Consider the following 13468-nt stretch of genomic DNA (forward strand, 5'->3'; position numbering starts at 1 on the left):
AACAGAATTTAGGATTAAACAGTTTGAATTTCATCATTTATCTGAAACTTTGTGGCTGATTTTACACCATATTATTATGTGGCGACATAAACTAAATCATATTTATTTTTAATTAAGAAGAGAAACGGTGAAAGTCTTTTTAAATTTTTTTTTCAAATTGGTGTAAAAATAATTGTTTTTACAGTTTTGACCTTCACACTTCCTACATTTTTTTTTTGTCAAAATGGTTTAAAAAGTTCCAACTTAAACATAAAAGTAATAAATAAGACTGTGTATATGTGTGTGTAATATCTTCTTTAGGATTTTGTTTACTGTGTTTTAAATTAAAGGACATTAAATTTACTTCATTTGTGTGTTTTGAAGTTTCTTACATGAGGATTTTTCAGTTTGTTTCAGATGTTTCCTGAATAAAAAACCCTAAAAACCATCCAGTGCGACTCACCCGGTCGCTGGCCTCCATCTTCTGTCCTCCCAGGAACCAATCAACAGCGATGCCTTCGTACGACAACTCGCACTCCAAGGTGGCCGTCTCTCCGGCTGTCACCGTCACGTCCTTCAGAGGACGCATCAGACCGATGGACCGAGCTGCAGGACAAAAAGAAGATGTGGTGAACACCTGTGGACGTCCTGCTTCATGTTCAGAGGTCTGTGAAGCTACAGGGTCCAGTTTCCTCCAATCAGTGAGCAGGTTTCAGATAAAGTGATGAAAATAACATGGGACCTGATTGGCTGAAGCCTCAGAGACACCAAGCGACAGAAAACGGTTTGATTAAAGTTTCCAGATGACCTGGTATCCAGAGAGCATGTTTTAAATTCAGGATTTATGGAATTATTTTAATGTTCATTGATGAAAACGCTCCTTTTTTCTAAAACAAAAGCTTTGATTAACTGAAAAACTGAGTCAGAAAGAATAATAAAGAGAAATAGTTAAAAGTTATTAACAAAAAAACTAGAAACACACAATGCTGTAAAATATCCCCAAAAAATCAGGAAACAAATGAAATGTTAACAAAATTCCCAAAAAGTGTATGAAAATCTTAATGAAATAACACCACCGTTCAACAGTTTGGGATCATCCAGACAATTCCATGTTTTTCAGTAAAACTTCCACTTTTCTCCATGTGCTAACATAACTGCACAAGGGTTTTCTAACCATCAATGAGCCTTTCAACACCATTAGCTAACACAATGTAGCATTAGAACACAGGAGTGATGGTTGCTGGAAATGTTCCTCTGTACCTCTATGGAGATATTCCACTAAAAATCAGCTGTTTCCAGCTACAATAGTCATTTACCACATTAACAATGTCTACACTGGATTTATCATTCATTTAATGTGATCTTCATAGAAAATAAGGACATTTCTAAGTGACCCCAAACTTTTGAACAGTAGTGTAATAAACACTAAAATATCTCCACAGTATTACCAGTAAGTAATCTGACTACATTTCTGTCAAATGAGTTGGAAACAGAGAAACGTTTGTCTGAGTTGAGCTGAAAATAAAAACTACTAAAAATAAATAAGAATAAGAAGAAACGGTTGTTTTGTGTTTTTTAGAAAAGCTTTGTGGGTTTGGAGGCGTGAGACCTTTGACTCGGAGCTGAGCGTTGGATTTGGCGTTGGCTGCTGAGAAGTCAACGGCTCCGGCCATGTCCATCCTGACGTTGTAGAGGATCAACATGTGTCGGGTTCCTTCTTCTTTAATCTCCACATCCTGCAGGAAAACATTCGGTTGAATTCCTTCTAATGAATCTAGTAGTTAATAACGTGGGGCGGCTGGCGGCGGACTCACTGCAGACTGGTGCAGAGCTTCTCCTTTCAGTTTCCAGTTTCCGTGGACATCCTCCTCTGAAATCTCCGTCTCAAACTTGGCGGTTTCCGTCTCCGTCACCTCGACGCTGTAGAGCGGACGTACAACCTTGATGTCGCGTTCTGCAGCAAAACGACAACAACCGGAGTCAAATAAAAACCTAGTTTCTCCTGGTGACAGAACAAAGAACTGCAACAGTTAAATCAGAGTTTACCATGAAATTATGCTGCATCAAACCTTAAAACCAGCTTAAAACTGATTCAGTTTAAACCTCAGTTTGGTTTTTAGTCTGAATTCTGCTGAAACAAACTTCAGTTTAAACGGAGATTCAGGATCAGCTGGATCTCAGAACTGACTTTCTTTGATGTTTTATCTTCAGTTATTGGTTGAATTTGGTTGAAATGAAGTTGCTGAGGCGTGCTACGGTTTACTCTGCGATGAGTTTAACTGACTAACCAACTAACTAACCAGCCAACTCACTCACCCACCAACCAACCAACCAACCCACCAGCCAGCCAGACAACCAACCAACCAAATTCATTAAAGCTGTTGCTTGAACCTAAAGAGACAGAGCAGTGTTCGGACCTTCGATGTTCAGGTCGGCCGTGGTTTTGTCCGAGCCACAGTCGCAGGTGTAGGCTCCGATGTTGGCTTTCTCCGCCTTCCTCACCATCAGGATGCGCTTTTTGCCGTCGGTGCTGATGGCGATGTTCTTGGACGGGGTGATCTCCTTCCCGTCCTTGAACCATTTGACGTCGGCGACGGCTTTGCTCAGCTCACAGACCAGCTTCACCTCGTCCTTCTCCACTGCCGTGTAGTTCTGCAGCTTGGTGGTGAAGTACAAGTCGCCCTCTGCAGAGAGTTCAACAGCCAGGAGAAAAGGGTCAGACCTTCACAGAAATCTGGTTTCATCACCAACTAACAGACATCAGAACTACAACTTATTGGTCCACCAAACGAAGCAGGACCAGACACTGACCAATGACGGTGAGCATGGCCGTCACCGTCTTGTCCATGGCCTCCACTTTGATCATGGAGGTGTCATCGATGGTGACCTCCTTGAAGGCCAACATGTGGATCTTTCCCTGATCCGACATGTGGACCACTTTACTGGGATGCAGCCGGACGTCGTTCTTGTACCAGACCACCGGGATGTTATCATGGGAAAGTTCCACGCTGAACTCTGCCGTCTCACGCTCCTTCACCGTCACATCCTTGATTGGTTTGGCAAACTCCAGGCGAATACCTGCCAACAGCGGACATCCACACATTCAGCAGCTGTTCCTGAAAGAATGTTGGGCTTTATTCTTCTTCTTCTAGTTTTTTCTAATTCTTATTGCTAATAGGAGCTAACAGGAGCTACTTCAGGGGATATCTGTAGCTACTGGGAGGTAACAAACAGAAGATAACAGGCGCTAACAGAAGCTATCAGGAGGTATATGAAGCTAACAGAGGAAACCTAGAGCTCAGGAAAGTTACCTGGAGCTAATGTGGCTAATAGGAGATAACTGGAGCCACCAGGAGCTAACATGAACAAATAGGAGCTAATAGGATCCAATAAGAGGTAACAACAGCCAACTGGAACTAAAGGACACTAATATTAGCGACCTGGCATCAATTAGACTTACCAGGCACTAACAGAAACAAAGAGCCATGAGGAGCTAACACAGGTGATGAGCAGCTCAAAGGAGCTAAATGAATTAAATGGGAGCTTTCTTTAGCTAATAGGAGCTAACAGGAACCATCAGTAGCTAGCAGAAGCTACATAGACCTCCAAATTTCCACAGAAATGTTTTTTTATTTATATTTGTTTCTATTTGCGCTGAGCCATACATTACCATTTCTTTGGGGAAATAATGGAACATTAATCACCAAATACAAACCTCCAAAACCTGCTCTAAATTCACACATTTCTGATAAACTGTTAATATGAACTGAACCAAATAAAACTCCAGATTTTAATAATGTAAAGAGAGAGAGAACCAACCTCACCACTGGTTCTTCAGGTGAAAACAGAAGGCCTTACCTTGGATGACCAGTTTGCCCGTCGTCCTCTTGTCCTCGGCCTCAAACATGTACTTCGCTTCGTCGTCGTAGGCGGCCGATCGGATCACCAGAACGTACACTTTTCCCTCCTGGACCATCTCGTACTTGTCGTCGCCCTGCAGCTCCTGAGAACCTTTCAGCCAGCGGAACATCTTCGGGGCTCTCGAGACCTCGACCTCGAACCTCGCCTCGTCCTTCTCGTACACCTGGACATCGTTCAGCGGTGTGAGGAAGTTCAGTGGAAGCTCTGAAGACAAACAAAAAGAGGTTTTAAGATCTTTTCAGGGCCTGACTGAGATTCAGTGGCTTTTTCATTGATCTTCCAGGACTTTTTCTGACACAAAATCAAAGATCCAAGTTTTACCTGAAGAATCAAATTAAAGCTAGAAGACGTCCTGACTGTGGCTGTGAACAGGATTTTAGAAATACTGAAGTCTGAAGTGTTCACAAAGTATCAGCAGCAAAACTGAATTCAATATTTTCTGCTCATGACAATAACAGAACAGGAGGTCATTAACCTCCACAGAAGTCTTTGTCATGGTGCCCGCTGCTGCTAAACTCACAAATTGTTAACAGCAGTAAACTGATTAACAAATAACAATTAGTGTAGCTACCAATGGGCACCATGACAAAGACTTATGAGGAGGTTAATGACCTCCAACTAAAGCTTGATGTTGTTTTTGTCGTTTCATGTCTCGTTTTTGTCATTTTGTGTCTTCTTTTTGTTATGCTGCCCGTTGCAACATGGCAATGATTAAACCTGTCAGCATATAGAAAAGCTGTTTACTGCTGCATTCTTGATAATAATTAACTGATTATTAATCGATCACTCTGTTCGGGTAAAAGCCTTAAAAACATCTGGTTTAAACTCATCGTCATGTTGACCAGACTCAGGTTTAATTTAGCTGTTAACTGATTCCCAGCTGGTGTATTTCAGAAGAAATCCTGACGTTTAGCTGCTGTTCCTGATAGAAGCTCTTTAAAGGTGTCTCTGGTTTACCTTTGACCTTCAGGTTGGCAGAACATTTGGCATTGGCGGCGGTGTACGAAACCTCGCCGGTCATCGCCACCCTGCAGTTGTAGAGGATCAGAGTGTGTTTTCCTCCCTCCTCGATGATGTCCACGTCCTGCAGGAAGAAACAGGAAAAATGAACGATGACATATCAGGTTAGTGTCCGTTCTGATTTCTAACGGTACGTTAACATGAGGATCATTCTAGAAATTTTACATCCAATAATTCACGTATTAAACCCTAAAACATGCAGTAGTTGTTTAAATGTTCTTGTCCTGAGACCAAATCTAAAAAAACTAGTAGAAAAGAATGTTTAAAATATTTAAAATACCAAGTAAGTCTGGAGTTCTCCTAAAATTCAATTTTTCTCTTGTCCACCCCCCTGATGACCAAACTGAACCTCTAATAAAACAGAATTTAAATCCCCTTTTTATTGTTTTATTTTTTCATTGATGTCTCTGTAATTGTGGGAAAGTTTTTTTTAATCAACATAATATTTTAAATAATAATTATTATTCATGGAATGTGTCCCACAGCATTTTAGCAGAACCTGCTGATGACGATTCAGTCATTTTCTGTCTCATTTTTGTCATATTATGTTTTGTTTTTGTTGTTTTCTATCTTGTTTTTGTCATTTTATGTCTCGTTTTTGTCATATTGTTTTGTTGTTGTTGTTTTCTATCTTGTTTTTGTCATTTTCTGTCCTTTTCTGTCTTGTTTTTGTCGTTTTCTATCTTGTTTGTCATTTTCTATCTTGTTTTTGTAGTTTTCTGTCTCGTTTCTGTCATTTTCTGTCTTGTTTTTGTCATTTTCTGTCGTGTTTTTGTCGTTTTCAATCTTGTTTTCGTTGTTTTGTGTCTCGTTTGTCATTTTGTGTCTTGTTTCTGTCATTTTTGTCATTTTCTATCGGCTTTTGGTCATTTTATGTCTTGTTTTAGTCATTGTCTGTCTTGTTTTTGTCTTTTTCTGTCTTGTTTCTGTTGTTTCGTGTCTCGTTTCTGTTGTTTCGTGTCTCATTTTTGTCGTTTCATGTTTGTTCTTTATGTCGGCGTCGTGATGACAAAACATTGAGGATAAATGTGAGAATCAAACTTACTGATGAAGGACTGAGAACTTCTCCGTTCAGCTTCCACTGTCCGTGAACGTCATCCTCGGAGATCTCCACCTCGAACCGAGCCGTCTCTCCGTCGAACAGCTCCACGCCGTAGATTGGCCGGACAACCTTAATGTCACGAGCTGTGAATAAAACAGGACAGAGGATGAAAACTCAGATTCATTTGATAGTTTGTGGAAGAAAATGCAGGAAATTTAAGACTGTAAAATAAATCTGATGCTGGCAGTAGAGCAGGAAGTCCTCAGGAAAGTCATTTTCATATAAAGTTGCTTTAATTTTGACATTTTCAATCATTTTTTATGAAGAAAAACATTATCCACCAGTCTTGTATTTTTTTTGTTTGACCACTTTTACGTTAAATTTGTTACTGAGCAATAAGTTGATCTAGCTAAGCCACGCATCTGACCCTAGCAGTTGAGTCATAACAATGATGAAAACAGTTTTTTTACCTTCAATGTTGATGCTGGCTGACGTCTTGTCTGTTCCACAATCACATACGTATTTGCCTTTATCGCTCTGCTCCACTTTCTTCAGGACCAGAGACCTCCGCAGACCTTCTGACCTCATGACCACCATCTTGGAGGAGGTGATCTCCTTCTCCTCGTGGTACCAAACGACGGGAACATCTTTGCTCAGCTCGCAGTCCAGCGTCACCTCGTCTTTCTCGGTGGCTGCGTAGTCCTGAAGCTTCACCACGAAGATGGCGTCGCCCTCTAGAGCAGGAACCAGTCAGTTAGTTTCAGGAAGAAACTGGTTGTTCAAGCCTAGACGGGTCATTCCACGTAAAACCAACCAGATCTGAACAAGTTCCCCTCAGAACCATCTGGTTCTTCATCTCCAGTACCTTCATCAATGATCAGAGTTCTACCTTCAGACTGGGAATATTTCCAGAGTTCCAGGTCCTTGAAATCCATAGAGGAGAACATCCTCTATAGTAGACCTATTCTAGAACTTTCTGGAGTTGTGGGTAGGTCTACTCTAGAACTTTCTCCAGTTGTCAGTAGGTCTACTCTAGAACTTTCTACAGTTGTCGGTAGATCTACTCTAGAACTTGCTCCAGTTGTCGGTAGGTCTACTCTAGAACTTTCTCCAGTTGTCGGTAGGTCTACTCTAGAACTTTCTACAGTTGTCGGTAGGTCTACTCCAGAACTTTCTCCAGTTGTCGGTAGGTCTAATCTTGAACTTTCTCCAGGGGACGTTCTCCTTTCCTGCTTCCAGTCTTTAAGTTTAGTCTCACTTAGAACATTCCAGGTCCTTGAAGTCCATAGAGGTGGGTCCAGATTTATCATGTTTGTGTCTTTGGGATAATTTTCAAGTCATTTAGGACAAATTTCATGTCATTCTGAACTAATTTTCAGTAATTATGGAAAATTTTCAAGTCATTGTAGACACAATGTCAGGTCCTTTTGAGCAGTTTTTGAATAATTTGGGGAACCACTGGGTCATTTTGGAAGATTTATGTCATTTTTTGGATTAATTTTAATAATTGTACTTTTGGACATCTTTTGTCATTTTGGTCAATTTTTTAGTCATCTTGGTCAGTTTTATAGACATTTAGATCAATTTTGGAGTCATTCTGGTTAAATTTTCAAGACATTTATGTCAATTTTTGAGTAAAAACAGATCAGTTTTACATCCATCCAGGTCTCACAGTCTGAAAACTGGACCCGGTTTCTGTTCATTTTCTCTATAATCGTCTTTTAGGGGCTCTGATTAATTTTACATGGAATGACTCATCTAGCACCACTTTAAATATCAGGACTTTAACTTTTTTACTCTAATCAGTCTCAGAAGCATGTTGGGATGACATCCATTCACAGATACAGACAGAAGACATCAGAAGAAGAGTTACCTATGACCGTCAGTTTGGCCGTGGAGTAAATCCCTTTGGCCTCTGCCTTAATCTGGCAGGTATCGTCTAGATTCAACGTCCTCATTTCTAGACTGTGTTTCTTTCCTTCCACATATGTGAGCACTGTTCGGCTCACGTGGAGCTTCATTTCATTCCGGTACCAAACCACCGGTACGTTCTCGTGACTCAGCTCGAGATCGAATCGTACCGTGTTACCTTCTTTCACCGTTTGGTCCTGAAGCTGCTGCACAAACGTGAGCCTCATGCCTGGAATACATCGTCAGTGCACACAGAGTTGGAATGAGCACACAGGAAACGTGAAGCGCTGTTCTGTCCTACTTACCTTCCACCAGCAGCCGAGCCGAGGATTTCTGGCCCAACACTTCGATCGAGTACTGAGCCTCATCGTCAAACTCACAGCTGTTTACGATCAGCATGTGTTTCTTTCCGTCGTCAATTATTTCATATTTGGGGCTCGGGGTGACGATCTCCGCCCCCCTGAACCACATCACCTTTGGCACATCCTTGGTGATGGAGCATTCAAATTTAGCCTGTTTCTTTTCAGGCACAGAAACGTCTTTCAGGTGGTCAACAAAGCCCATTTCGATTTCTGGGAGGTTCAAATAGTTTGGCAGTTATTCACAAAACGCAACAACACAGCCGCCGCCTTTCTTACCTGTTCGCTGAGCGACACCTCAGTTTATCTAGACCGACTAGAGCAGCGACAGACAGATAAACGGTGTGTTTGTGGTCGGGTACCTTTGACGGTGAGCATGGCGCTGGTGACGGCGTTCAGAGCCTGGTAGGAAACCTCTCCGGCCTGGTCCAGCTGAACGTTCTTCAGCGAGAGGAAACGCTTCCTGCCGTCAGATTTAATGTCGCAGCTCTGCAGAACCAAAACATCTGAGTGTGATGGCATCCAAACTGGACTTTTAATATAGATTTATCAACATATTTCATCGTTTTGGAAAAATGAAGAGTCTTTTTGGACAACAATCAGTTTGAACAGAGTCAAATAAGGAGTTCTAGTGTCAGATTTACCTGAAACCAGATGAGTTTATTGTCCAAAATAACTCAAACTGATCCATATTTACAGAAAATTAGTTCAAAATGACATTGCAATTGTCCAAAATGACTCAAAAATGATCCCAAAGACACAAAATGATCCATAATTACAGCAAAGTAGTTCAGAATGACATTAAAATTGTCCAAAACGAGACAAAAATGATCCATAATTACAGAAAATCATTCAGAATTACATGAAATTTGTCCAAAATGACTCAAAAATGATCCCAAAGACACAAAATGATTCATAATTACAGCAAATTACTTCAGAATGACATAAAATTTGTTGAAAATGACAAGCAATTTTTCCAAAATTACTCAAAAATGATCCATAACTACAAAAAATTGTCAAAAATGAATCAAAAACTGTCCATAATTACAGAAAATGAGTTCAGAATGACATGAAATTTGTCCTAAATGATTCAAAAATTATCCCAAAGACTCAAAAATGACAAGAAAAGATCCAAGCTGACATAAATCTTGCTGACAAAATTCATGTCGTTCTGAACTATTTTTTTTGTAATTATGGATAATTTTGAGTCATTTTGGACAATTTTTGAATTATTTCAGACAATTTTTGAGTCATTTAGGACAAATTTCATGTCATTCTGAACTAATTTTCTGTAATCATGGACTATTTTTGAGTCCTTTTGGACAGTTTTAATGTAATTCTGGTTCTCACCTTGATGGATGTAAAACTGATCTGGTGTCAGTTTTTACCAGAACTCAAATATGTTTGAACAGTTTTACATCCATCCAAGTGTTTCCGTCTAAACACTGAATCTGGTTTCTGTTCAGAACCATTTTTTCCCCAATAATTTTAAACAACTGTTGACTCAGAAATTGGATCATTTTCAAGTGATTTAGCTCAGTTTTCCCTTCAGACCAAGCCAGTCCAGTTTGCTGTAGAGGTAGAATCTCTTACCGGAGACCTCGTCAGCACCTGTCCTCTCAGCTTCCATTCCCCGACTATGTCCTCCTCAGATATCTCAGTGTCAAACTTGGCCTCCTCCTTCTCCACCACCTCCACACTGGAGAGCGGCTTCAGGATCTCAGCCTCACGCTCTGAGAACAAACGCAGACATTAAAGTTAGAAACCGTTTCCAAACACAGCCGAACCTCCAGACGTGGCTTGGTGTGAACCGACCTCCCAGCGTCAGCTTGGCGGTGTATCTGCGGTCCTCCACCTCGATGGTGTAGTCGGACACGTCGTCTGGCTGGCAGTTGTTGATGGTGAGCGTCATGTCTTTCCCTTCCTTGTTGATCTCCACCTTGTTGGAGGGCGTGAGCTCGTTCTCTCCTTTGAACCATTTCCAGTTGGGAGTGTCTTTAAACAGCTCACACTTGAAGGAGGCCTTTGCCTTCGGTTTCACATGCTGGTCCCTCAGAGGCTTCACCAGCCAGTCTTTGATGATTTCTGAGGAGGGAGACATGATGTCAAACAGGATGGACTCTGAGGGATCATCAGAGCTGATCTGGAGGTACATCTAACCAACAACTATTCCTCAAGATCTGCAAGTTTCTCTGCAGACGGACAAAGTTGGTTTGTTGCTTCTTCTTTAAGGTTTGTCAGCAGCTGTTACAATTGTTTAGTTTCCATCTTCTACTCTGTTTATTGCAGCTAATGCAGTCTACAGCGCCACCTCCTGATACCACAGCCAAGTTTATTACCTCCAAACCAGTTACTGGAAACATGCCTAAAAGCTCTCCTCAGATTCACCTGACAGGTACATAGAAACACTGAGCTGTTAGATCTTTGACCTTATTGTCTTCACACCAAGAACGACCATAAGAGAGATCCAACAAAAGGGTGTAAGTGGGTTTCTATTCTACGTATCAGAGGGTTTAAGGTGCATTCTATTCTAAGTATCAGAGGGTTTAAATTGGTTTCTATTCTAAGTATCAGAGGGTTTAAGGTGGTTTCTATTCTAAGTATCAGAGGGTTTAAATTGGTTTCTATTCTAAGTATCAGAGGGTTTAGGGTGGTTTCTATTCTACATATCAGAGGGTTTAGGGTGGTTTCTATTCTACGTATCAGATGGTTTAAGGTGTTTTCTATTGTACGTATCAGAGGGTTTAAGGTGGATTCTATTCTAAGTATCAGAGGGTTTAAATTGGTTTCTATTCCACGTATCAGATGGTTTAAGGTGTTTTCTATTCTACGTATCAGAGGGTTTCAGGTGGTTTCTATTCTACATATCAGAGGGTTTAGGGTGGTTTCTATTCTACGTATCAGAGGGTTTAAGGTGGTTTCTATTCTAAGTATCAGAGGGTTTAGGGTGGTTTCTATTCTACGTATCAGAGGGTTTAAGGTGGTTTCTATTCTAAGTATCAGAGGGTTTAAGGTGGTTTCTATTCTACATATCCCAGGGTTTAAGGCTGCTCACCGATCACTTTAACGTTGGTGGTCGTCTTCACGTCCTCCTGTCCGTCCACCTCGCAGGTGTAGGCGCCAGCGTCCTCGTCGGTGGAGTTCTGGATGGTCACGGCGTGCTGCATGCCAATGACATTAATGGCCACTTTTCCGGCCTTTTTCTTGAGGATAGTGCCATTCCGCTTCCAGACCACGTCTCTCTCTTTGTTGAGCTCACAAGTTAGGTACATGGGCTGACCCTTCATACAGGAGGTCTCTGGTTCCAGCTCCTTGAGCCATTTCACTGGCAGCTCTGTGTGGAGGAGACAACCCAGGGTTTCCAGTAAATGGAGGGAATCATTTAAAGATCAGACTCTGGTGCCAGTACCATACCTGAGTTTGGGAACTTTATGACACCTAAAGGAAGCTTGATTTTCATTTAACAATACAAGGTTTCAGAGCCTTTGGTAAAATGTTAATTCATGTTAGATTACCTTCAACGATGAGCTTGGCTGTGCACGTTATCTCCTTTCCAGCGTTCTTGGCCACACAGGTGTATTCACCGGTATCGGACAGCTGGACATCAATAATGTTCAACTTGCGGTCTTTTCCATCTGAGGTGAACTTGTGTTTGGGGCCTTCCCTCAGGTTGCTGCCGTCTTTCATCCAGGAAGTGATGGCGGTGGAGGGCGACACCTCACACTCGAACACGGCAGACGAGCCGATGGACTCGGCCTCCGTCAGCACGATGTCCTGGAGCTTCTTGATGAACTTCAGAGGGACGGCTTTGAGCTTGAATCCTCCGAAGGGCTCTTCCGGTGGAGATGGGCCCTTCCCGCCGGGCCTCAGGCCCCGCCCCCTGCCGCCGTCACCAGGAGACGGCGTTTGTCTTGCTGCAACACCAGATAGAAACACTCAGCCAGTTAGAATCAGACAGAGGGCGGCTTTAGGTGGTTAGTTCTAGGATCAGATAAGTCTTGCGTTTGAGTCAACAGCTTTAGATTCTGTTGACTCATGACAATCATGCAGCGCTACTCATTATGAGTCTGAAGAATTCGAAGAACAGGACGACATGAAGAAGAAACCACAGAACACACAAACACACGAGAAGATTAAGATCACAGTAAAATAAGCGTGAAACTAAAAGAATAGCTCAACTAAAACTATGTTCCTCTCTGAGTCCATATTAACAGACATCAGAAATTAAATGATGGAAAAATATCAACACTAACAACAGCTCTCAGTTTAAAAGTGTGTTTAAGCCACCAGGTATCAGTCAGATATCTTTAGTATTTACAAGCGTCAATGAATCTTTAATAATACAGTTTTTTTTCCCTACAAAGTCGAACATTAGCTGAACAAAGCTGAAGGACAGTCACCGGATCATCTGTCTGGAATTAAAATGTGTAAATATCTGGCTTCTTCCTGCATAGAGGAACTTTTGGAACCCACAAAGAGTTTTAGCCAGATTCAAAATGATGATGGTTGACAATTAGAACAGACATTTTATCAAATGGTCAGAAAATACAGAGATTTCTGCAAAATAAAGGAACACAGATGAACTGAATTTACTGAACACAGACCAATCATGGATCTCTAATTAAAGAACAAGTCAATCAGGTACAGTTGGTGGCAAAACGTTTGACGTAAATCACAGACTTTGAAGTCAAGATTAAAGGCTCAACACAAAACATGTTTCTGGTTTGGTTTGAGAGGACAAGACAAGCAATAATGGAGTTAAACTGCTTCAAACATCATCTAGTACAATGATCAAAGAGCACAGATGAACGTCAGAGAATTCTCACCCCCGAATCCTCGGCCTCGGCCTTTGGGTAGCTCTTCTGACGGTTTTCCATCTGAGCAGAAACAATGAGACGAGTTTTAAGCTCCTCTGAAAGAGTTCTGTGAGGATGTAAACATTCCAGCAGAAACCAAGATGAAGATTCAAACAGCCAACACCACGAAAACACACATCTGACAGAACCAATGAAGAGGATGAAGATTAAATAATGGAACCAGACGATCAAAGGAACACACTTCCTGAGGAAATAGATGAGGACAAACACTGAATGATTGGTGAGACATCGGAGGACAGACTGATATGATGGACATGAGAACATGGACGGTGAACAAACAGACCAAGTGATTAAGAGAAGATGTGATGAGGATTAGATGATTCGTCTGAGATGGATGAGGAGCTCCAGAGGCAGCAGCT

The 13468-nt window shown here is 41.5% G+C and overlaps 1 protein-coding gene across 1 annotated transcript in view; it reads right to left on the reverse strand.

Annotated features, from left to right (window-relative positions):
• Positions 1-13468, reverse strand: part of ttn.1 (titin, tandem duplicate 1) — a 198399-nt gene that overhangs the window by 110900 nt on the left and 74031 nt on the right. The window contains exons 101-117 of the mRNA XM_055015241.1: positions 13059-13109; positions 11748-12146; positions 11288-11566; positions 10048-10317; positions 9826-9965; positions 8595-8721; positions 8179-8445; positions 7836-8102; positions 6433-6696; positions 5966-6105; positions 4858-4984; positions 3838-4104; positions 2791-3057; positions 2397-2663; positions 1794-1933; positions 1589-1715; positions 443-585 (exon numbers count right to left, since the gene is read on the reverse strand). Coding sequence (XP_054871216.1) covers positions 443-585; positions 1589-1715; positions 1794-1933; positions 2397-2663; positions 2791-3057; positions 3838-4104; positions 4858-4984; positions 5966-6105; positions 6433-6696; positions 7836-8102; positions 8179-8445; positions 8595-8721; positions 9826-9965; positions 10048-10317; positions 11288-11566; positions 11748-12146; positions 13059-13109 — 3542 coding nt within the window. The remainder of the gene's footprint in view (positions 1-442; positions 586-1588; positions 1716-1793; positions 1934-2396; positions 2664-2790; positions 3058-3837; positions 4105-4857; positions 4985-5965; positions 6106-6432; positions 6697-7835; positions 8103-8178; positions 8446-8594; positions 8722-9825; positions 9966-10047; positions 10318-11287; positions 11567-11747; positions 12147-13058; positions 13110-13468) is intronic.

This window comes from Amphiprion ocellaris, chromosome 11 (genome assembly GCF_022539595.1).
Source record: "Amphiprion ocellaris isolate individual 3 ecotype Okinawa chromosome 11, ASM2253959v1, whole genome shotgun sequence".
NCBI classification, from domain to species: Eukaryota; Metazoa; Chordata; class Actinopteri; family Pomacentridae; genus Amphiprion; species Amphiprion ocellaris.